Source organism: Podarcis tiliguerta (assembly GCF_965153285.1).
Source record: "Podarcis tiliguerta genome assembly, chromosome: 3".
Taxonomy (NCBI): Eukaryota; Metazoa; Chordata; class Lepidosauria; order Squamata; family Lacertidae; genus Podarcis; species Podarcis tiliguerta.
Genome location: NC_139536.1, coordinates 4,885,130 through 4,910,442, shown reverse-complemented (window position 1 = coordinate 4,910,442; position 25,313 = coordinate 4,885,130). Strand labels below are relative to the sequence as shown.

At 46.3% G+C, this 25,313-nt stretch overlaps 1 protein-coding gene across 3 annotated transcripts in view; it reads right to left on the bottom strand.

The window, feature by feature from the left end:
* MSRA (methionine sulfoxide reductase A) overlaps positions 1 to 25,313 on the bottom strand; it is a 194,125-nt gene that overhangs the window by 62,784 nt on the left and 106,028 nt on the right. For all 3 annotated transcript variants that reach the window (XM_083432791.1, XM_083432792.1, XM_083432793.1), the window contains one exon: positions 9,903 to 10,007. In XM_083432791.1, the coding sequence (XP_083288917.1) occupies positions 9,903 to 10,007 (105 nt within the window). The remainder of the gene's footprint in view (positions 1 to 9,902; positions 10,008 to 25,313) is intronic.

Below are 25,313 nucleotides of genomic sequence, written 5' to 3'. Positions count from 1 at the left end.
CAAGATAAGGGACGCTAGAGATAAAGGAGGCTGCCTGGGAGGGGGGAGGTAAAGAACGAGCTTGCAAGGAGAGGAGACAGGAAGACTAAAGCAATAAGGAGAAAAATTAGAAGAAAAGGAGGAGCAAAAAACTGCTCCAGCTAAGGAAAAGACACTAATGCAAACGAGGGAAAGGAGTGTTGAAAGGAAGCAGCTGATCGGTAAGCAATCAGGGAGGGAGATAAGGGACACTAGTGAAGGGACACTAGTGATAAAGGAGGCTGCCCGGGAGTGGGAAGGTAAAAGCCCATGGATCCTCAGGATTTTTACATTGGGTCACCCCAAATTCACCAAGAGATCACATAGCATGTCCATGGCTACAGCCTGCACCAAAAACATCACGCACCCACTGTTGCGTGGGGCCGCAATGACGCAAAAACGTGGTTACAAAGCACGGATCCACATGGATCCACAGGATTTTTGCATTGGGCTACTCACCGTCAAATCACATGTCTGTGGCCACAGCATGAACCACAAAAATCATACATACGCTGTTTCATTCAGAATTTCCCCCCCTTGTTTTCCTCCTCTAAAAACTAGGTGCGTCTTATGGTCGGGTGCGTCTTATGGAACGAAAAATATAGTATATCTGAGCCCAGAAGGGTGGTGCATCTGATGGAAAAGCCCTGCTCCACTTCCCCACTGACCTCATTCTACATACGAAAGAAATCACAAGCTGGACCCACTGTGTTGATCTTGAGGGGTGGCTGGGTCTGTAAAGACTTGCTCCCGAAACTGCGTGCAAAAACCTGGCAATCTAAAGCTTTTCTAGTAAGTACTAGCACAGGCATAGGCAAACTTGGCCCTTCAGATGTTTTGGGACTACAACTCCCATCATCCCTAGCTAACAGGACCAGTGGTCAGCGATGATGGGAGTTGTAGTCTCAAAACATCTAGAGGGCCAAGTTTGCCTATGCCTGTGCTAGCACTTTAGAGTTGCGGACGGTCTATGAGAAGCCACCATGAAGCTGCCCTACAATTGGCTGAATATGAATTAATGGTACAGTGGTAACTCGGGTTAAGTATTTAATTTATTCCGGAGGTCCGTACTTAACCTGAAACTGTTCTTAACCTGAAGCACCACTTTAGTTAATGGGGCTTCCCTCTGCCCCGCCGGGGCACGATTTCTGTTCTCATCCTGAGGCAAAGTTCTTAACCTGAAGCACTATTTCTGGGTTAGCGGAGTATGTAACCTGAAGCATATGTAACCTGAAGCGTATGTAACCCAAGGTACCACTGTATATATACTCGGCCAATAAAGCGAGATGAGCACCACAATCCCAGTGTCGGCCACGACTGGACCTAATGGTCAGGGGTCCCTTTACCTTTATACTAATGGAGCCTAGTCTGCTATGGAAACTTGTTGCCATGCTGACCCTCAAGAAATGCAAAATAGTTTGAACCATGGGCATCTCTGAAACAAGGATTCTGCTCTGGTCAGACCTCATATGGAGTACTGTGTCCAGTTCTGGGCACCACAGTTTAAGAAGGACACTGACAAACTAGAACGTTTCCAGAGGAGGGCAACCAAAATGGTCAAAGGCCTGGAAACTATGCCTTTTGAGGAACGGCTAAGGGAGCTGGGCATGTTTAGCCTGGAGAAGAGGAGGTTAAGGGGTGATATGATAGCCATGTTCAAATATATAAAAGGATGTCACATAGAGGAGGGAGAAAGGTTGTTTTCTGCTGCTCCAGAGAAGCGGACATGGAGCAATGGATCCAAACTACAAGAAAGAAGATTCCACCTAAACATTAGGAAGAACTTCCTGACCGTAAGAGCTGTTCGACAGTGGAATTTGCTGCCAAGGAGTGTGGTGGAGTCTCCTTCTTTGGAGGTCTTTAAGCGGAGGCTTGACAACCATATGTCAGGAGTGCTCTGATGGTGTTTCCTGCTTGGCAGGGGGTTGGACTCGATGGCCCTTGTGGTCTCTTCCAACTCTATGATTCTATGATTCTATGACCACCTCACCCAGCCAACACTAAGGATTTACTTGTTCTACTGATTTTAAGCATGGGTTTAATTCTCTCACCAGAACCAACAGAATTTAGAACTGATTGACTTAGACCCAGGTCATGCCAGTTACGCAGAAAAAGGCCACCGCTCGGGGCTGGTGCATTTGCTTAAGCTGCAGAATATCTCAGGTTCAGTCCTCATCATCTCCTGGTAGGACTAAGAAGGTCCCTTCTGAAACCTTAGAGAGCCACTGCCATCAATACTCCAGGCAAGACAAAGAGTTAGATGGATCAAATGGTCTGATTCATTATGCTTCCTGTGTTCCCGAGTTGCTGTGACCTCCCCGTTAGGTAAATTCTAAAGATTTTTTAAAGAGCAAACCATACCTTGAGCTAGAGGTAACAAGGGTCACGAGAAAAAGGGTGTCTGTCAGCTTTTCCACCAGAAGGCTGGGCAGGGTGGCAGGGAAAGGCACACACAGACACAACCACACTTGCCTCTGTGAAAGAGTTAGGATGGAAGAGCCACAGAGCAAAGCAAGGTTTTTGCTTACATGCGTCTTGCTCCGGTGAAGATTATAGTGGTCTTCAATGTGCATGTGCGTGTTAGTTGCTAAACCTGATGCACTAATTCTCAGCTGTGCATCATGCAGGTGAAATTAACTGAAAGTGAAAGGAAAACTGTTCAGCTAAAACTGTCGGAAGTTGTGATTAGCTGAAAGAGAAGCTATGATGTGGAAAAGGCAACCAACAGGAAAGGTGAGCAGTATGTTATAGAAACGCTCCACAGTAGCTGAAATATGGCACTGGAATTGAGATTATGACGTGCTTCAAACTGGATGAAGAGCACACCAGAATGCAGACCATAATATATTACACAGCTGCCTAAGCTTCCTGTTCCAATGTAATGCAACAGTGTCATTGAGCCTGGAAGCAAAGGCGGCCTTAGAATCATAGAATCATAGAGTTGGAAGAGACCACAAGGGCCATCGAGTCCAACCCCCTGCCAAGCAGGAAACACCATCAGAGCACTCCTGACATATGGTTGTCAAGCCTCTGCTTAAAGACCTCCAAAGAAGGAGACTCCACCACACTCCTTGGCAGCAAATTCCACTGTCAAACAGCTCTTACTGTCAGGAAGTTCTTCCTAATGTTTAGGTGGAATCTTCTTTCTTGTAGTTTGGATCCATTGCTCCGTGTCCGCTTCTCTGGAGCAGCAGAAAACAACCTTTCTCCCTCCTCTATGTGACATCCTTTTATATACTTGAACATGGCTATCATATCACCCCTTAACCTCCTCTTCTCCAGGCTAAACATGCCCAGCTCCCTTAGCCGTTCCTCATAAGGCATCGTTTCCAGGCCTTTGACCATTTTGGTTGCCCTCCTCTGGACACGTTCCAGTTTGTTAGTGTCCTTCTTGAACTGTGGATGCATCCAACAAAGCCTACCATATCTAAGAAGCATTTTGTAGTCACAAAAAACTCACCGGGTGTTGATAAACTACAGATCAAGCCAAAATTAATCCTTGCAGCGGGATTAGCAACTGGATGAATAATCCAGGCCTTTGACTATGCTACTTTTCAAAGTGGAATCACCAGGTTTAATTCAGTTCTAGTGTAAACTTGGATTGCAATGGCATTTTGAGAGTCACACACATGGCACTCCCAATCTCCCCCTCTCATGAAAGGCAAAAACCTAATGGAACCATTTTCCGTTCTCCTCCATTCTCAAAGGATCCAAGTGGTAATGGAGACAAATTGCTACGCTCTGAAACGCTCTCTGGCGTGGTGCAGTGAAACTGTAAAGGGCAGCTCATAGCTCTTACTTTGGTTGTAAAAATGTATCTTTGATTTACAGAGTTTTCTGCAGCTGTCACTTGTCTTCTGATATATCGATCCGCGATTTTCCTCTCCCCACAATCAATACTTGCTGAGTTAAGACTAATAAAACTCCCTTCCTGCAGCTCATCATATGATTATTTAGCAGAAGTCATTTGTACCGTGTCGCCCGGGCTTCATCTCATCACTCACTGTAACGATTCCTGCGAAAAGAGCTCGAGAGTCGCCAATGGGAAAGGGAAATTTTTGAAGAGAAGGTCACGGCATGTTAATGAGCTGGAACTGAGGCCGTCCCACTTGTTTGGCAAGGGGAGAAGCTCTATACCCGGAGGAGGAACTCAGCAGCTAAGTTCCCAGCTGCAACTGTCCTTGGTGAAGCTGTAGGCCACAAGGAAATCGGGGCCTCTGCTTTACCAAACTTAACTGCCCGTCTCAGGTTTCACAAAGGCATCAGCTGGAGGTAGAGCAGAGGTGAAGAGGTAATAACAGCCCCGTATGCTTTGTACCATGGGTAGGCAAACTAAGGCCCGGGGGCCAGATCCGGCCCAAAAGCCTTCTAAATCTGGCCCGCAAGCGGTCCAGGAATCAGCGTGTTTTTACATGAGTAGAATGTATCCGTTTTTTAAAAATGCATCTCTGGGTTATTTGTTGGGCCTGCCTGGTGTTTTTACATGAGTGGAATGTGTGCTTTTATTTAAAATGCATCTCTGGGTTATTGGTGGGGTATAAGAATTCATTCATGGGACGCAGGTGGCGCTGTGGGTTAAACCACAGTGCCTAGGACTTGCCATCAGAAGGTTGGCGGTTCGAATCCCTGCCACGGGGTGAGCTCCCATTGCTCGGTCCCAGCTCCTGCCAACCTAGCAGTTCGAAAGCTCATCAAAGTGCAAGTAGATAAATAGGTACCGCTCCAGTGGGAAGGTAAACGGCATTTCCGTGTGCTGCTCTGGTTCACCAGAAGCGACTTAGTCATGCTGGCCACATGTACGCTGGCTCCCTCGGCCAATAAAGCCAGATGAGCGCCGCAACCCCAGAGTCGACCATGACTGTACCTAACGGTCAGGGGTCCCTTTACCTTTTAAGAATTTGTTCACCCCCCCCCAAATATAGTCTGGCCCCCCACAAGGTCTGAGGGACAATGGACCAGACCCCTGCTGAAAAAGTTTGCTGACCCCTGCTTGTACTATGGAGTCACTTGCCAGTTCAGGAGCCCGAAGTGTGGGATATTCAAAGGGCAGTCAAACCAATGGTTCATTGTTTGCTAAGATAGGCTCGTGACGGGAGTTGAAGCCCAAAGAGTTTTCCTGTAAGTTTGCTAGAGAAAACTCTGTGAGACACTCTCACTGTGCTCTGCCAGGGGTGCTGCCATATATAGTTTCACCTGCCTGGGCACACTCTCTTTTGCCTCTCTTTGTCTCATCACCAAACCAGAAATCAGAGGACAATGTGCATCTCTGCTCCATTGCTCAGACACCACCTTAAGCTAGACTCAAGCATGTCTTTGTAATGCAATCACCATTTTAAGCCTGCCTGAACAAAGTTCCCGTAATATTCTAGTGGGAGAAGCTGATAAAATGTGGGTTAGACGGTGTTACTGTTATGTGGATTTGTAGCTGGTTGACTCCCTCCTCATTTTTAACATGTCAAAATGAAATAGAAGGCTCATAGCAGAATGCAGAATGGTGGGCTAGGCCTCCTTTCACATTCTATATGGGTACAGCTGTTCTTCCACTCCTCTAAGAAGACACATCTGTTCATTAGAAAAAACAATGTAATTTCTAGTGACTAATTTTAATTATTTGCAGATGATAGATTCCTTGTGCATCTATAAAAGGCTCAGGCTTCCCCGCTCGGTGACAAACGAACAGGCCCTTTAGGCGAAATGGGATGCAGTAATGAAAATCTGATACAATCTGAGAAAAATGAGTGAATGGAGCAGGTTGGTCTCTTGAGAAAAAGAAAAGGGGATTCCTTGGGTCCTCCACCTCACCAGGTGACTCAGAGGTAGCAACCAGAACAATACACTGGTTTTTACAAGCTTGGCTTGCTGTGCAGCATGGTTTAATATTCAGTTGCTGCTGAGGTCTGATTACAGGATTCATAAGGTCCTTTTGAAAGCTGCCAATGAGCTGTGAGTCACATATCCCACCACTGCCTCCCTCCCAAGCCACATCCATGGTGGAGGAGGACATGAAACCCCACGGAGACAGCATAGGTAACAGGAGTCAGAGTTGCATCCCATGCTGGAAGAAAAATATGGTTGGAGGCTCACCAAAATGGCATACAATGCCCAGCATGCTCACTGCAGCTGAGCTACTCCACTAGCCAACCAGAGGGAAGGGAAAGGGCTGGGCAAAGGGCAAATGGAGGGAAGTGGGAAATCTTGGATCATCCTCCTGAAAAGACTCAACTGGGTCTTGCTGAAGGGAGGAGACACCCTCTAACTTTCCCCCCAACCTGCTACTTTCCAAATGTTTTCGACTGCATCTTCCAACAATCCCAGCCAGCAAGGTGCTTCAGTCTTTAACATCAGCAGTAATATCTAGACCATGGGAGCGTTTCAGCCCTGTTCTTGAGTTTGTTCAAAATCTAAGATAGCTTTATCTTGTATTCCTTTCTTTGAATTTTTGCCATTTACATTTTTAAACCTATTTGTAAAAGCAGCGCTAGAATTTTCACAGCTGAGTCTTCAACCCCTTATTATTGTGCTTTGCCTTCTTCAAGTTTGGCTTTGTTTAAAACTTGCTACAGTGGTGCCTCGCAAGACGAAAAGAATCTGTTCCGCGAGTCTTTTCGTCTTGCGGTTTTTTCGTCTTGCGAAGCAAGCCCATTAGCGGATTAGCGCTATTGGCAGTTTAAGGGCTATTAACGGCTATTAAAGGCTTAAGGGATTAGCGGATTAGCTGCTAAAAGGCTATTAGCAGCTTAGCGCTTTAGAAAAAGGGGTTGGGGAGCAGGAAAAAAAACTCAAAAATTTTCGTCATTTTCGTCTTGCGAAGCAAGCCCATAGGGAAATTCGTCTTGCGAAGCGCCTCTGAAAACGGAAAACCCTTTCGTCTTGCGGGTTTTCCGTCTTGCGAGGCATTCGTCTTGCGTGACACTACTGTATTTAGGTTTTCGAACCTATTTTGTAAATTCAGTATTAGAAACTGTACTTTTGAGTCTTCAATCCTTTATTACTGTGCTTTGCTTTACCTAGATCGAGCTATGGTTATAATACATCAGAATTTTTGGGGTTCTACCCTTGTTTGAATTTTGGTCATTTAACTTTATGATTTTCTATTTCCTTCTGAGGAAACTGAATAGTTCAGTGAAACGAGGTTTGTAGCCGGCATCCCATTAAGGCTTTGTTTTATTTTAGGTTTTTCTATTTTTTTTCCTTAAGCTTTTTTATTATTATTGACCAAACTGCGGGAGGCAGTGGAAGACAGGAGTGCCTGGCGTGCTCTGGTCCATGGGGTCATGAAGAGTCGGACATGACTAAGACGCCCCCAACCATAAGACGCACCTAGTTTTAGAGGAGGAGAACCAGGAAAAAAAATTCTCTCCCTCTCTGCGCAGCACCTCTCCAGCAAAGCGGGAGGAAAACGGAAGGGGCTCTGTTTCTCCTGCTGCTTTCATAAAGGGGCGCAGCGCAACTTTACCTCTCTTATGGAGTGAATGCAGGCTGCGCAGCTATCACTGAAGCCAGGAGCACGAGAGGGATCGGTGCGCACCGATCCCTCTCGCTCTCCTGCCTTCAGCGATAGCTGCGCAGCCTGCATTCACTCCATAAGACTCACACACATTTCCCCTTACATTTTAGGAGGGGAAAAGTCCGTCTTATAGAGCGAAAAATACGGTACAGTGGTACCTCAGGTTACATACGCTTCAGGTAACATACGGTTCAGGTTACAGACTCTGCTAACCCAGAAATAGTGCTTCAGGTTAAGAACTTTGCTTCAGGATAAAAACAGAAATCGTGCTCCGGCGGCACGGAGGCAGCATGAGGCCCCATTAGCTAAAGTGTTGCTTCAGGTTAAGAACAGTTTCAGGTTAAGAACGGACCTCCGGAATGAATTAAGTACTTAACCCGAGGTACCACTGTAGTTGATTTCCACAAGATAATATTTCTAGTCGATTACTTCTCGTTTCAGGGATTTTCACGGTATTTCATTGTTTTGAGCAAGGTGTAGAAGGCTGCTCCAACCCACCTATCTCACCTTCCCTGCAGCTGGATTCTGAATGCTTTCGGACGGGAGGAACGGCAAGAAAGAGCTGCTCTCAGCAGCGGTGGAGCGTATGCCCATGCTGCCCAGGGCGGGCACATAGGCCGTGTCCCCAAGGGGGGTGGGGCACGGAGGGCGCCCTTCCATGCGCCACAGTTCGGAGTAGGAGAGGGGCAGGGAGGCTGCTGCCCACTCTTCTCCTTTCCGCTGCCGAACCCGCCAGCGGAGGCGGGAGGAGTTGCTGTGGCCCGGCACACCTCCCCGCGTCCAAGGAGGGCTGCCGGGTCGTAAGAGCTGCTGCCCCCGGGTGCGAGGTGTGCCATGGCCAAGGAGGGTGGGTGGCAGCGCTGCTGCCCACTTGCCTGCTCTCCTACCCCAGGTCATGCCTGACCTGGGGGCGAAGCTGCGCCAGGCACAAGTGCCGCAGCCAAGGTGCATCTCCTTCTGGCACAAAGCCAGGCTCCGATGGGGGAGGCTGCTGTGCTTGTGCCCCCTTTCAAGATTGCACTCAGGGCCACGGCATCCCCACGCTATGCCTCTGGCTCTCAGGCCCCTCTGCTCTCAGTGAGGTGCAAACGGAAGGATGACATCTGCCTCCTCTGAATGCCAGAAATTGGTGAAGACAGTCGGAAACAGGACACCAATCTAGGTGAAACTTTGCTCTAATCCGGCAAGAGTCTGTATAAAAAGCGGGTGTCACAGAGCTCTTGGGGGGGGGGGTTGAATGGGTGGAAGACACCAAGGATCCACCCATCGCTCCCTTTGCTTTTGTGAGGTGCAGTCACCTCCAAGGTCACAAATCTGGAATGGAGGGACTCGTGTTGTGAGCGGCATTTTAGAGCAAGTTATCAGTCAGCAATCCCTAGGCCGAAACTGCCCCCTTTCCTTATTTCTCTTTCTCCAGGCATGTACAGTGGTACCTCTGAATGGGAACAGGATCTGTTCCGGAGCCCCAATCGCATCCAGAAGCAAATACAACCTGTGTCCGTGCATCTGCGCGATTCGCCGCTTCCACGCATGTGTGCGACGTCATTTTGACTGTCTGCGTCTGCGCATGCGATGAAACCCGGAAGTAACGTGCTCCATTTCTTCCGGGTCGCCGCAGCGCACAACCCGAAAATACTTATCCCAAAGCTACTTCAACCTGAGGTAGGACTGTTCAGTCGTACCTCATGTTACGTTTGCTTTAGGTTGTGCATTTCCAAGTTGCATCCTGCAGCAACCCGGAAGTAACGGAACAGGTTACTTCCGGGTTTCACCTCCGGAACAGACCCCGTTCGCAACCAGAGGTACCACTGTACTGCTTTCAGCCTGCAAACACTTCCAGGGAGGAGCTATCAAACCAGAGTACCTGGCTAAGGCAATTGTCTAACGCACTGGTGCTAATGGTCTCCGTTCAGCAAGCCCCGCAACCTCTCGCTCATTTTTCTCTAATCGTAAGAGATACCTGTAATTCTGGAAAGATGGAAAAAAACGCACCAAATTCACAGAGGATAAAGCTCTGTGCCTGAGTGAAATCATCAACTGCGAAGAGGCCTTTAATTTGAAAGACAAAAGATCGCATTAAGGAAGAAACTGTAATAATCAAAGGTGAAAGGAATGTCTATTGTCTTGTTCTCTGTTCTGCTCTCTCCTCTCTCTCTGTGGGAATTTTCACAGGCAGGCATCTGTGGGGGGTTTTGGGGGGGGCTGCCTTGCGTGCTTCCTGCTCCTCATTCTTCCCCACCCCATCAATAAATGCCGGCAATCATACTCTCAAGCTGCGGTGTGATTTCAAGGTTCATCTCTTCCTAGCAGCTCGAACACTAATTATCCCAGCTGTAATTAGTAAGATAATTAAATACTGGCTCGCTCATCACTCTACCTTGTGTCGGGTCATGATTCTCCCAGAAGACCTTGAGCAGTTTCTCAAAGCTGATGGTTTCTGGCTGAAATACCACTCGCACGGCTTCGGTATGGCCAGTTCTCCCTTCAACGAAACAAAAAAGAAGAAGAAGAAGCCAAAGTATTAATCGCAAAAGGCCACCCCAAAAGAATGGGCATCTGCCTCGCCAATAAATTAAAACGGCAATATAAATATGGGGATAGGATAGGGGTTTCTAATTTGCTCGCAATTTTACCACATCACTTTTTCAGGTAGTTTGAGAGGAGCATTTGCAGTGCATTGCGATGGATTCCTCAAGTAGGGGCTTTGCAAGGCGATCCCAGAAAGGCCAGCTGGCACACGTTTCGCTTGTAGCAGCCATGATGTTGGACCACAAAGAAAACTAAGCCAGAACCTCTGTTCTGCTCCACAGTTCATGGCGTGAGGAAGGCTGGGCTGAAGTAGTGAGGCGTTCTCAAAGTAAAGGAAGGATTGAACTCTGATTAATAAGAATACACACAGAGGCTTGAACCAGCAAGAGTCTGGGAAGGGTGCGTATAATAATCTCTCTCTCCAGCCCCTGGCCCAGGTCGTTTTATTCACAAAAGAGCTTTTTACAAATCGGAAGAACCAATCAGATTTCTTCTGAGCATTTCAACAAACCCCACGTGGGGACAAAGTTAAGTACAAACACTAGTTAAACATGCATACTTTTGGGGTAAATGAATGAAAACTACAAAAGAGTGCATTCAAGAACCCCGGAGGTCATAAACAATCAATACACATGATAAGAAGGATGGCTAGGAGGACAGCGATCATGATCACCTTTATGTGAAACCTGTTTCCTGGCCCTAAGATTAACATATCAGAAAAGCTACAGCAAAGAAACTGCCCACTGTCTTTGATGACTCAGGACGCCTGCCTGTCTAAGTGGGTACGTGACTTGTGAAGAAAGAGAAATGGAACAGGAATGCAGAAGTGTGGATTGACCAAGAATCCTATCAAAATAGTTTAAACCCAGTCAACACAATGCTTTCATTGCTGGCACAGATGACTTACTCTATATTTGCAATCCCACCTGATCACTACAAGTAGCTTATCAAGTTTCACACTCTCTTTCATTTGTGTGAAACGTTACCTCCCATTTTCAGGAGGTGGGTTTGATATCCGTTGCAAACAAAAGTTGCGCTGCTTTGACACTCTTTTTTTCTCCATGGCTGTTGCCAATTTCCATTTTCTTACTTGCTCTCACTGTCTTCAAGTTCTTTACTCTCACTGCTGTTAACCAGATTTTGGCTCTGGCAACACATGCAATTTCATTCATGACATTGCATTGCTCTGATGTAATGATACCCTACAGTGTGTGTCGTTAAATTATGGCACCAATGGTGCCTGCAAACGAATTCACAGCCAGAGGGCAAATGAGGGCAAATGAGGGCAGCAACAGGCAAAGAAGTGCTGAGAAGAAGCCAGTGTCAGATAACCAAAGAGTACTGAATCAGCAAAAGGGTTTGGCAAGGTAAGTACCGTATTTTTCCATTTATAAGATGCCCCCATGTATAAGACGCCCCTATTTTGGGGGACTCTGATTTAAGAAAACGGGGGGGAGGTGTATCCGTGTATAAGACGCCCCTAAAATTTTGACATTATTTTTTAGGGGGAAAACCTAGTCTTATACACGGAAAAATACGGTAATTCTTTGGCAAGTTGCTTGCCTATGCCAATGATGACAAATTCAACATGAATGTCAAAATTCAGGAACATTCAATGCAGCCAAGTGGTAATAAATTCATAAAGGCTGCAGCAGACAAAGAGCTCAGTGGTAGTGCCCAGGGTTTGAAACTCCCATTGTTCTAGGCGTGTTTTGCGACAGGGAATTTCAATAATGCAAGCAGTTTCTGAGCTCTGGGCGCTGTACTGAGCCTAAGGTTTCAGATTAAAACTGCTACTGCTGGAAGAAAAGGAGGCCATTTTCCTGCCTCCCCACTTCCAGCCACTCTCTGAAGACTGGAGAAAAATATTATCATATTATCATAAGAATATTGGGGGGGGGGGAGGACTAGACCATGCGAAAAATGAGCATAATATTTTAGCTGCACTTCATTCATTTTCAGCTTTGTATTCTTGTTATTAAAAAAGCGTGCCTAGACGCTCCATTGCGGCACCCCAACCTAGGTTTAAGGTACCATTTAGTTCCTAGTTTTCATATCTCAATTTCTAACACTGGTAGGGCCGTTATATTAGTTGTGCTGGAAGACCAGATCCATAGGGATTCTCACTCTCTAAACTGTCACCTGACATCAGCTACTATACTGGGCTGCAGAAAAGACTGAGAAGGGAAACAGGGATGCAAAGAGAGATAAAAATGGCAGTGGCTTGGGCTTTTGGGACCCCAGATCTAAACAACTGTGCTAATACAATGCATAGAGGAACTGCAATATTATTTCATGCACACACTTGCATAAACACATGGGTTCTGGTATGTCAGTTCTAACCCTGGGCTGCTAGTCGTTTCCATGTGAACCAAGCAGTTACCATTTCACGCCTGATAATAGCAGTTCTCAATTAAAACTATGTACAGTGCAAGGGGGGAAAGGCATGATTAATTACAAATTATTCCTGTAATGGAATTACTGCATAATCTACCCAGTGGATTTGGTTATCTCAATAACTCTCAAATTATTAATTGGGGATTATATCTGTTTTATGGTGAAGTTCAAACCCGGGATATGTACCGCTCTTCTGTTGCCAAGAATGCTGATACTCAGCATTCTGTGAATGACATTTCAAATAACTTCAGTCCAGAAGACCATAGAATCAGAGAATCGTAGAGTTGGAAAGGATCCCAACAGTTATCTAGTCCAACCCCCTGCAATGCAGGAATCTCAACAAAAGCAACTAAACCTTAGAACAGGAGTTTGTTTATTTATTTTATATATATTCAATAAATTTATACCCTTTATACATTTATACCCTGCGGCAACCCAGAAGTAGGGGAAAGGGTTACTTCCGGGTTTTGCTGCTCATGCATGCGCCAACGCGCAAAATGACATCACGCGCATGCGCAGAAGTGGCAAATTGCGACCCACGCACGCGCAGACGGGGTTCATTCCTTTCAGCTTGCAAACGGGCCTCCGGAACGGATCCCGTTCGCAACCAGAGGTACCACTGTATTCTACAAAGCATTCCAATAAAACATAGAACAGCAGCACAATACTCATAGGTAAAACACCAGAAACCAACACTACCCCTACACAAAATGAAACATTGACTACTTGGTTTACCACAACCAGAAGCGAGTTCACCCTTAGCCTATGGTAGTTTCGCATTAAAACTACCCTTGGAAAACACAGCAGTAGTTTGGATTTGAAGAGTATGGATTTGATATCCCGCCTTTCACTCCCTTTAAGGAGTCTCAAAGCGGCTAACATTCTCCTTTCCCTTCCTCCCCCACAACAAACACTCTGTGAGGTGAGTGGGGCTGAGAGACTTCAGAGAAGCATGACTAGCCCAAGGTCACCCAGCAGCTGCATGTGGAGGAGCGGGGAAGCGAACCCGGTTCACCAGATTACGAGTCCACTGCTCCTAACCACTACACCACACTGGCTTCCAGCATACCAGTTTCAAGCATACCAGAGGAAACAAGGGTAAAGAGATACTATTCCTGCATAAAAACAAAGGTGTAAAGGAGATATATATATATATATATATATATATATATATATATATATATATATATATATATATATACTGCCCATCTGGCTGGGTTTCCCCAGTGGGTTTCCCCAGTGAAATAAAGCAGACCTGGACTGAAAGAAGATTCCACCTAAACATTAGGAAGAACTTCCTGACAGTAAGAGCTGTTCGACAGTGGAATTTGCTGCCAAGGAGTGTAGTGGAGTCTCCTTCTTTGGAGGTCTTTAAGCAGAGGCTTGACAACCATATGTCAGGAGTGGTCTGATGGTGGTTCCTGCTTGGCAGGGGGTTGGACTCGATGGCCCTTGTGGTCTCTTCCAACTCTATGATTCTATGATTCTAAAGCAATCACAGAGCGTACTGTTAGAAACAGTAGGTTACAGACATATCCTAGAAGTCCAGATAAATGAGTGAACGCTTGTTACGGAACAACCAAAAGGGTTTTTATTAAATGCTGCCTACAGAAGCACAACCAATAAATAAAGACGGCCAAGGTTTATGAACACAATTAAACAATGATTTGCATCTCCTCTAATATTTTTGGGACATAGGCGTGACTTCCAGGAGTACTGTATGGCAAGAAGCGGGGAAAGGGCTCCTGCAAAACCTAATAACAATAAACTATGCTAGCACAATGGCCATAATATTTTCAAAATCACCCTGGGAGGAACCATGACAGTAACTTCCCTTCCCAGGATAAGAGCAGCAATAAAATTGCAGATATTGTTGTGTACTCAAATACATACTAATGGACAATGCTAGACCTTCAAAATTTCTAAACTTTTAGGGCAGACCTGACCTGTCCGGATCAATTTGGGACATCCATCAACACAGGAAGCAGCTGTTGTTGTTGTTTAGTCTTTTAGTCGTGTCCGACTCTTCGTGACCCCATGGACCAGAGCATTCCAGGCACTCCTGTCTTCCACTGCCTCCCACAGTTTGGTCAGATTCATGTTTGTAGCTTCGAGAACACTGTCCAACCATCTCGTTGTCTGTCGTCCCCTTCTCCTTGTGCCCTCCATCTTTCCCAACATTGGGGTCCTTTCCAGGAAGTCTTCTCTTCTCCTGAGGTGGCCAAAGTCTTGGACGCTCAGCTTCAGGATCTGTCCTTCCAGTGAGCACTCAAGGCTGATTTCCTTCAGAATGGATAGGTTCTTCTTGCAGTCCATGGGACTCTCAAGAGTCTCCTCCAGCACCATAATCCAGGAAGCAGCTGTATCCCATATTATTTATTCACCCAACACTATACTGACTGTCAGTAGCGCTGCACTGTCTTGGCAGGTCACGTCACCTGACCCTTTTAACTGGAGCCATGGGAGCAGAAAGTTCGGCATGCGAAGTAGGTCTCTACCACAGAGCTATGGTCTCTAACAGTGCTTCCCCCCCCCCTTACAAAAAAGTGCCGGAACTCACCACCTCAGTCGCCAACCCAGACCCCGGCGCCACCATCTTGAAACAAAAATCACATGACAAGACCACACCATCTTATAGGGAGATTCAGATTGTTTCCCTCTCTCAGCGCCTTCACTCATAAATGGGGAGCAAGACACCATGTACAGTGGTACCTCTGGTTAAGAACGTAATTCGTTCCGGAGGTCCGTTCTTAACCTGAAACTGTTCTTCACCTGAGACACCACTTTAGCTAATGGGGCCTCCTGATGCTGCCATGCTGCAATTTCTGTTCTCATCCTGAAGCAAAGTTATTAACCCGAGGTACTATTTCCAGGTTAGCAGAGTCTGTAAACTGAAGCATCTGTAACCCGAGGTACCACTGTACTCTTTTGGGCTGCAACCTAAAAACCCTGCCCTTTTATACCAACTCATGCTGTGAAGCCTCCCAAACGGTGATACTTAGTGGGCACTGCCCTGTCCTGCAGTGCAGAGAAGAAGAAGAAGAAGAAGAAGAAGAAGAAGAAGAAGAAGAAGAAGAAGAAGAAGAAGAAGAAGAAGAATTTATTATTTATACCCCGCCCATCTGGCTGGGTTTCCCCAGCCACTCTGGGCAGCTTCCAACAGAATATTAAAATACAATAATCTATTAAACATTAAAAGCTTCCCTAAACAGGGCTGCCTTCAGATGTCTTCTAAAAGTCTGGTAGTTGTTGTGGTTGTTGTTCTCTTTGACATCTGGTGAGAGGGGGTTACACAGGGCGGGTGCCACCACCGAGAAGGCCCTCTGCCTGGTTCCCTGTAGCTTTGCTTCTCGCAGAGAGGGAACCGCCAAAAGGCCCTTGGCGCTGGATCTCAGCGTCCGGGCTGAACGATGGGGGTGAAGACGCTTCTTCAGGTAAACTGGACCAATCCCCTGCATTGTGCACGACCATGGCAGCAGCCTGCCACTGCCCCCTTCACCTTCTGGTCTCTAAGCTTGCGCCCAGTGTCAGCCTGGCCTGCAAAGCACAGGCACCCTTGGAGGGGCAAGCCTTGACCGTTGCTTCTCTACATCATGAAGCAGCACTGTCATCGTCAGGCAGCCAGCCTGCAATGGTGCCCACCTGAGAGGTACTGGAACTGCGTACAGTGGTACCTCAGGTTAAGTACTTAATTCGCTCCAGAGGTCCGTACTTAACCTGAAACTGTTCTTAATCTGAAGCACGACTTTAGCTAATGGGGCCTCCTGCTGCCGTGGCGGCGCCAGAGCCCGATTTCTGTTCTTATCCTGAAGCAAAGTTCTTAACCTGAAGCACCATTTCTAGGTTAGCAGAGTATGTAACCTAAGCGTATGTAACCCGAGGTACCACTGTATTCCAGCAGAAAAAAAGCCCTGGTCTCTCCTGCAAAATAGGTTTCTACACACACAACACAACACAACAATACAACACATAAACATCTAGACACTAGCACCATGATGTTCTGCTGTTCATTACAGTCCATATTATGCATGAGGAATTTGCTGGTGTGTTTTTATTACTATATGTTAGTCAATGTTTGTATCTTACTTATACGTGAATGTAAATCTGGATAATTACTACTCTGACTTCGGTGAAATTGCTCTGCGAAACAGAGATGAAGGTCTACTGAGGACCTATAGGGGCTATTGGAATGACACAACAAAAATAAATCTTGGGAGTCTTTGGGAGGAAAGCACAGTGGAAACATCTGTTCATCGCCCAACAGGAATAATGGGGAGGGAGAAGCCGGAAGGACATGGAGATATATTAAAACCATTGGAGAATAACAGGAGAAAAGGCACAGGAGCTTTTAACTGTGCCTTCAAATCTCAAACCTCCAAATTCAGCACTCATTTCTGTCCTTTTATTGCTAGTTGCAATTGGGGATGGGGAGAGATGAAAGAACCAAAGTGGATTGATGGGGAGGAGGACTGCTTCCTGTTAAGAAAGATATAAGAATTTAGGATTAAATGTAGAAGGACACAGTAGTAAAAATATGTGCAACATACTTTGATTTGTGGGACACTGCAAATATTTTTGTACATGTGTGCATGTTCCTTTACTAATTAAGTACCGTATTTTTCGCTCTATAGGACGCACCCGACCATAGGACACACCTAGTTTTAGAGGGGGAGAACAAGGGAAAAAAATCTCTCCCTCTCTGCACAGCGCCCCTTCAGCGAAGCGGCAGGAGAAACGGACCGATCCCTCTTGCTCTCCTGGCTTCAGGCGGCTATCCCTATCTTTAAAAGACATCTGAAGGCAGCCCTGTTTAGGGAAGTTTTTAATGCTGCACTGTTTTTAATACTTGATTGGGAGCCTCCCAGAGTGACTGGGGAAACTCAGCCAGATGGGCAGGGTATAAATAAATTATTATTACCAGGTTAGAGCCCCCTTTCCGCTGGCAGGGCCTATGCCGTTGCCTGTGAGTGGACATGGACTGGGACCCATTGCCAGGCCTGCAAGTCTGTGATTCCACATTTGGAAGCAACGTGAGCCAAAAACTCTATAGAGAATTCTTGGAGACATCAATCGCAAGGTGGGGAAAGACACACTATGTCTGTTTCAAAGTGCCTTTCTAACGAATGTGCATCTTCCACCCCTCTAAATACACAGCAGAAACAAAATCAGCAGGTGTAAGGTAATAAATCTGAATAAAACTCAAATATTTTCCCCCTGAGATAAGGCTTCCAGTAGGGAACATTTCTGCTTTTCAACATGACAGAAGAAAGAGAGGTCGTTCATGTTATAATAGTTTTGTTGTGCAGCTTAATAAAGAAAGGGTCACTGCCGAAGATGAAAACTTCCTGATTCCGGAATGTATTTTCCCATTTTGCTCTTAAAGCATGTTCATTTCACTCTGATTTATCTCACGTTAAAAACAGAAAGTTCTCCTCAGTCAGCCGAGCAGCCCCGCAGTCTGAGGCAGCAAAATTTCAGGAACCTTCTGTGCTGGAGCTTAAACTCTGAAACAGAGCCGCAGAACCTTGATGGATTGATCTCAGGTCAGAAAAGCTCAGTGTCAAACGGCTTTCTGCTTCTGATCGCCATGTTCAGCTCAGCCGTATGAGGCCAGCTTTTCAACAATAAATGTTCTTAAGAAGGAAGCTTGAAGCTAGAACCGACATGCTGTTCTAGGGCCTATTATCCTTGTTTCTATGTAACGAGGCCTTTGTGCAATCAAGCTCTACGGCAAGCAGCTGAGGGTTGCCATGTGTCCCAAGGCCGCTCGATACTAAGTGTAGATGTGGGTTAAAGCCCAAGTACACTGAAGCTCCATTGATTTAAAACTGCACCGACAATTTATGCAGAAGCGGCACCTCGCTCCGGTCCGCCTGACCCACATTAGTTCAAGACAGTGCTTCCCCCCCCTAAAAAAACAATGTTTAGGGGTACTCTCATTTTGACTCAAGAAAATCACCATTTTACAGTTCAAATCAGGGAAAATAAATACAGTAAATGGACAAAAGTACAAAGATTCACAAAATGTTTATGCGTACCCCTGCGTACCCCCAGAAAAAAGCACTGGTCTTTCTCTTAGCAAAGGTCATGCCGTGGAGTAAGGATGAAAGTTTCCGTTTCAAAACCAGGCCTGAAATCCCACTTAAATGAATCCAAATAACTAGTTTAATCCAAGTGCGAGTGGAATTGGCCACCAACCACCTGCTTGGACACTTTACCCAGGAAACCTATGTCCCCACTGTGGAAGGATGTGTGGATCCAGAATTGGCCTCCACAGTCACTTATGGGCTCAGTGTTAAAACTGTGTTTATGGAAGACAATCTTACTTGGCTACGAGGGATCGCCAAAGAAGTGCAAAGATATCCAGAGCTGCAGAAGTAACTGTGTTATCTTTGACGACAAAGAGTTAACTACCGTATTTTTTGCTCTATAAGACTCACTTTTTCCCTCCTAAAAAGTAAGGGGAAATGTGTGTGCGTCTTACGGAGCGAATGCAGGCTGCGCAGCTACCCCAGAAGCCAGAACAGCAAGAGGGATTGCTGCTTTCACTGCGCAGCGATCCCTCTTGCTGTTCTGGCTTCTGAGATTCAGAATATTTTTTTTCTTGTTTTCCTCCTCCAAAAACAAGGTGCGTCTTGTGCTCTGGTGCGTCTTATATAGTGAAAAATACGGTATCTGCTATGTGCATTCCTTTGGCTGGGAAGCACCCCTGACACTGGGAAAGAACTCTGCTTTCATTTCCGAGTGTCAGTCACTTCCTATAGGTTACTCAAGGAGTGGCACCACCCAGGCCAGCAACTGACCAGTCTGATCTGAAGTGGAGAGGAGCTGGACCATGCCTGATCAGCGCAGGATATGGTCCACAGGCTAACAGCTGTCCAGTGGCATAGCGTGGGGGGTGCAGGGGGCCCCGGCCGCACCGGGCGCAACATCTGGGGGGGGCGCTCGCACTCGCAGCTCTCTGCCCCTACCTGGCTCACTCACTCTCTCACTGCAGTGCTGGCTGTGCGAATCCGATCCGAGCCGCTGGGTCGCCGCCCACTGTGGAGGGGAGGGTGCCAGGCGTGCGGTGCGGTGCGGAGAGAGAGCGAGGGACTATCTGGGGGAGGGACAGTGCAGCGGGGGGGGGCGCAAATTACTTGCCTTGCCCCGGGTGCTGACAACCCATGCTACGCCACTGCAGCTGTCTGCCCCTGCAGCGATGTGTCCACTATCTGACCCTGCTGCTCCCCCCCCCCACTGCACCACCCAGCTTGCTCCCAGGGAGCCGTGGACCAGTGGAGGATAAAAGTTTATCATGCTGTTGCTGAAAAGCTGTTTTCCGGAAGCTAATTGCCTGTTCAGCCTACATTCATTTCACACTTGGAAAGCATAGCCACTCTTAGAAGATTACATGAAGGAAGCTCTTGCAGTGGATATTCCAAACAAGGGAGATTGGAAACACGCAGTCTTGGGAAAGAGCTATTTGTATGCCACCTAACCACTGTTTGTAAATTTCCCATCAGATTGTCAGTTTAAAATCACTGAAAATAGCTCTCTGATTCGGCTTAATGGAGGCTGCAATCACAGCCTGTGGCAGCTGCGTCAAGGGGAGAGAATCTGTCACCTCACCTTATTTCCCTGTGTTGCAGTCGTGCTTCTTGGTGAAGGATTAAATATGCAAAAGAAAGCCTGTCTGTTTACTGAGATCTATCAAGACCTTGCCCTGTCCACAATCATCTCCCCCCCCCCCCCCAAATTAAATTGCTTGAACAAAATACCACTGGGTATCTTCTAACACGATGCACCTCACTGCGTAACCACCTGATCTGGCTGTACAGCTGTTCAACGCACACATTTTTGTTAAATAATCTCCACAGAGTTAAAGTTATCATAGGGTAGGTACTGTTCCACAGGGGACATTTTCAAAAGCTCTGACATTCTGCTATACCACAACAAGCAGGGATATACGAATTTGTCAAATTCGCTTCTCTCTGTTTCTCATTTTTCCAATCTTGAATTCAGTTCTCCATATTTCCAAAGCAATTTGCAAACAAACAAACAAAAGCCACCTTTTAGAAAAAAGTCCTCATGAATACTTGTCAACATTTTAGTTTAATTCCTACTAATAAACATATTTTTGGTTTGCAGTTTAGACATGTTTCCCCTAATATAATGCATTTTTGGTATTTCCTATTTCACTCATATAGTGATGTATGGAAGTGAGAGCTGGACCATAAAGAAGGCTGATCGCCGAAGAATGGATGCTTTTGAATTATGGTGGTGGAGGAGAATCTTGAGAGTCCCGTGGACTGCAAGAAGATCAAACCTCTCCATTCTGAAGGAAATCAGCCCTGAGTGCTCACTGGAAGGACAGATCCTGAAGCTGAGGCTCCAATACTTTGGCCACCTCATGAGAAGACTCCCTGGAAAAGACCCTGATGTTGGGAAAGATGGAGGGCACAAGGAGAAGGGGATGACGGAGGACGAGATGGTGGGACAGTGTTCTTGAAGCTACCAGCATGAGTTTGACCAAACTGCGGAAGGCAGTGGAAGACAGGAGTGCCTGGCGTGGGTCCAGGGGGTCACGAAGAGTCGGACACGACTAAACGACTAAACAACAACAAATCATGTTGCCTCTTACTCACCTGTTCTCTAAACTCAAAAGCTCCAAATATACTTGTAACTTTTCCTTCTATGGGAGTTTCTCCATTGCCTTGGTCATTTCACTTGACCTTTTCTGAACCTTTTCTAACTCAACAATATCCTTTTTGAGGTGAGGTGATTTGGTATTCCAAATAAAGCCGCGCCATAGATTTGTATAATTCCATTATGCTATCGGCAGTTTTATTTCCAATTCCTTTCCTAATTATCATTGATCCCCAGCATGGAATTAGCGTTTTTCACAGCTGCCACACACTGGGTTGACATCTTCATCAAGCTAGCCGCTACGATCCCAAGATCTCGCTCCTGGTCAATCACTGCCACTTCAGCCCCTATGAGTATATACGTGAAATGAGTATTTTGCCCAGCATGCATCACGTTATACTTGTCTGCACTGAATTGCACAGTCCCTGTTTGTTTTAATGACCCAAACAATTTAGCATCAACTGCAAACACGGCCACCTCACTGCTCACCTTGAACGCTAGATCATGTATGGACAATTTTAAGAGTGCCGGTCCAAAAGCAATCCTTGGAGGACTCCATTTTCTACATCCTCCACCCATGAGAACCATCCATTTATTCTTACTCTCTGATTCCCATCACTTAACTGCTCCACAAGGCTATATCACCAGATATTCCATGACCACTAGGAGTCTTTGTTGTTGTTGTTGTTTAGTTGTTTAGTCGTGTCCGACTCTTCGTGACCCCCTGGACCAGAGCACGCCAGGCACTCCTGTCTTCCACTGCCTACCACAGTTTGGTCAAACTCATGCTGGTAGCTTCAAGAACACTGTCCAACCATCTCGTCCTCTGTCGTCCCCTTCTCCTTGTGCCCTCCATCTTTCCCAACATCAGGGTCTTCTCCAGGGAGTCTTCTCTTCTCATGAGGTGACCAGAGTATTGGAGCCTCAGCTTCAGGATCTGTCCTTCCAGTGAGCACTCAGGGCTGGTTTCCTTCAGAATGGATAGGTTTGATCTTTTTGCAGTCCATGGGACTCTTGAGTCTCCTCCAGCACCATAACTCAAAAGCATCAATTCTTTGGCGATCAGGAGTCTTTGGTGAGGTACATTTCCCTTAACCTCATCTCTGATATTTCTGCATTCCTTGAAGTCTAAACCATCTCACACCACAGAAATGTTTAAAGGCCGCCATGTTTAGCAGGTATAGAAGGAAAGGGTCAGGTGTGACTAAAGGCACACAGCAGTGAGCAACAACCAGCACTGTTATTATCTGTGAACCTAAATGAGTGACAGTGCAGAAGTAAACTGGGGGGGGGGGGACGGACTAGAGGGAGGGAGGGAAGGGTGACGCAGAGAAAAAGAGGCAGAGCTAAGCAAGGTGAGATACAGTGCACACATTATGGTTGGGGGAGGGTATGGAGCCCCACTCCCTGACTCCCCCATTGATCTTCCCCATAGCCTTCAGTTGCTGAGGGAGTCATTAGAAATGGTAAGGGATGCTGGGCCCTCTCTGCCCCCTGTAATTCAAGTACTGCTAGCAAGAGAAATCATTTGCACGCCCCCCCCCCTTATTTTTATGGCCACATTTCCATACACATTCACTCCACTTTTGGTGGTCTTATTCCTAGGGGTGCATAAAATCCTTGCACTCATCTCGCTTGTGCTCATCTCTGGCGAGCCAAGAATTCATGCCTCGTCATTCTGCAACCTGGCCTTCTGCCACGGCATTAATTGAAGCTTTTGTTTATTCCCTTGCTCCACATTCAGAACACCACTCCTTTGCAGATAGCATTGATTTCTGCTCTCCCGCTATTAAGGACCAGTTGTACCTTTACAACAAAACAAAAAAAGATTGTCTATCTGAAAACAGAAGGCTCCGAAGCAGCACTTTAATATCTGGTTTTATTCTGCCATCAGGTGTTGCAAGAGACAGGCTCAGATCTTGCTTAGGACTACGAGGCACGGCCAAACTCGGCCCTCCAGATGTTTTGGGACTACAAGTCCCATCATCCCTAGCTAAGAGGACCAGTGGTCAGGGATGATGGGAACTGTAGACCCAAAACATCTGGAGGGCCGTGTTTGGCCATGCCTGGACTAAACCAAACCAAGGTGGCTCCCTGTTTGTGGAATGCTCTCCCCACCTGGTGCCTCTCACCTGGTGCCTTCATTACATTCCTTTAGGCATCAGGCAAAAACATCCCAGGCCTTTGGCTAATGATGGCCTTTTAAACTGTGTGATTGGGGTTATTGTTTTGTTTGTTACTGTTATACATTTTTGTGTTTTTATACTGTAAATCACCCCGTGATCTTTGGATGAAGGGTGGTAAATGGATTTAAGAAACAAGATAAGAGAACAAACCTTGGTTACAGGTAGTGGTTCAACCCATGAGCCTGGGTTTAGACAAAACATGTAAGGTGAACCATGGTTTAGGTCACAGCAGCAGGATCAGAGGAAGAGCAAAGTGGCTGTGATCTCCTCTCCTGGGAATCTGCATGATTTCATGTTCAAATCATTGTGTGTGTGTGTGTGTGTACACATGTATACACACACACACACACACACACACACACACACAGAGAGAGAGAGAGAGAGAGAGAAGAGGGCCTTTTCAGTTGTGGCTCCCTACTTGTGGGATGCTCTCCCCACCGAGGTCTACCAAGCACCAGTATTAACATTATTTTGACACTGTTTGGTGATGGTATGTTTTTGCAGCTGTTTTATTGGGGCTATTCTTTAGGTTATTGTAGGGCTTTTATTGGGAGTAATCTGGTTACTTGGGCACAGCTAGAGGAAACTAGAGGAACGCAATGGCTTTCATTGTAACATATTGCTATTATCTACCTTTATGTTATGCATTATGCTCATAAAAGTTAGCAAGCCACACTAAGAAACTTCTTATGGAGCAAAGGATTATGTAGCAAGTTTGAATTTTAGCTGGATGAAGATATATACATTTTTATTTTTTTTACAAACTGAACCAATTCAGCCAGAACACCTGAACACTTACTTCCAGGTTTCCGTTGTTCGGGAGCCAAAATGTACGAGTACCAAGGCATTTGAGAACCAAGGTATAACTGTACGTCCATCTTGTCAGGATTCAACCTCAATCTGTTAGCCATCATCCATGCTCCAACTTCATGTTTTTCCAGTGTGGTGTAGTGGTTAAGAGTGGTAGTCTCATAATCTGGTGGACCGGGTTCGCTTCCCCGCTCCTCCACATGCAGCTGCTGGATGACCTTGGGCTAGTCACACTTCTCTGAAGTCTCTCAGCCCCGCTCACCTCACAGAGTGTTTGTTGTGGGGGAGGAAGGGAAAGGAAAATGTGAGCCGCTTTGAGACACTTGGGGTAGTGATGAAGTGGAATATCAAATGCAAACTCTTCTTCTTCTTCTTTTTCTTCTTCTTCTTAGAATCATAGAATCATAGAGTGGGAAGAGACCACAAGGGCCATCGAGTCCAACCCCCTGCCAAGCAGGAAACACCATCAGAGCACTCCTGACATATGGTTGTCAAGCCTCTGCTTAAAGACCTCCAAAGAAGGAGACTCCACCACACTCCTTGGCAGCAAATTCCACTGTCGAACAGCTCTTACTGTCAGGAAGTTCTTCCTAATGTTCAGGTGGAATCTTCTTTCTTGTAGTTTGGATCCATTGCTCCGTGTCCGCTTCTCTGGAGCAGCAGAAAACAACCTTTCTCCCTCCTCTATGTGACATCCTTTTATATATTTGAACATGGCTATCATATCACCCCTTAACCTCCTCTTCTCCAGGCTAAACATGCCCAGCTCCCTTAGCCGTTCCTCATAAGACATCGTTTCCAGGCCTTTGACCATTTTGGTTGCCCTCTTCTGGACACGTTCCAATATGTCTTCTTCATGTACACAGAGGAAAACACATTCCAAGTGCAGGGCCAAGCATGAAAGACCCCTGCTTCCAGGCTGCCACCCTGTGATATTCTATAGGGTGCAGTGCCATGAGTAAAATTTCCACAGATGAAGCAAGCGATGCTCTGTGATGCTTTTGTACTTAATTACTGTATAAAATGTGGCCCTGCGGGGTGAAGGTACTGAGCAGTTCTGGAAAGTGTTCTGCTAGGTACTTTTGCATAATTTGCCATAGAGGCATTACAGAGTTTCCTGGTCTTATCTCACCTCGGCTATGGCTACCCTTTTGCCAGCCTGAGGAAAGAGGAAGTGGGGTTACTACGACACTGCATGGTATTTCAGGTTGGTTCTTGACAGAAAAGGTTGCCCACTT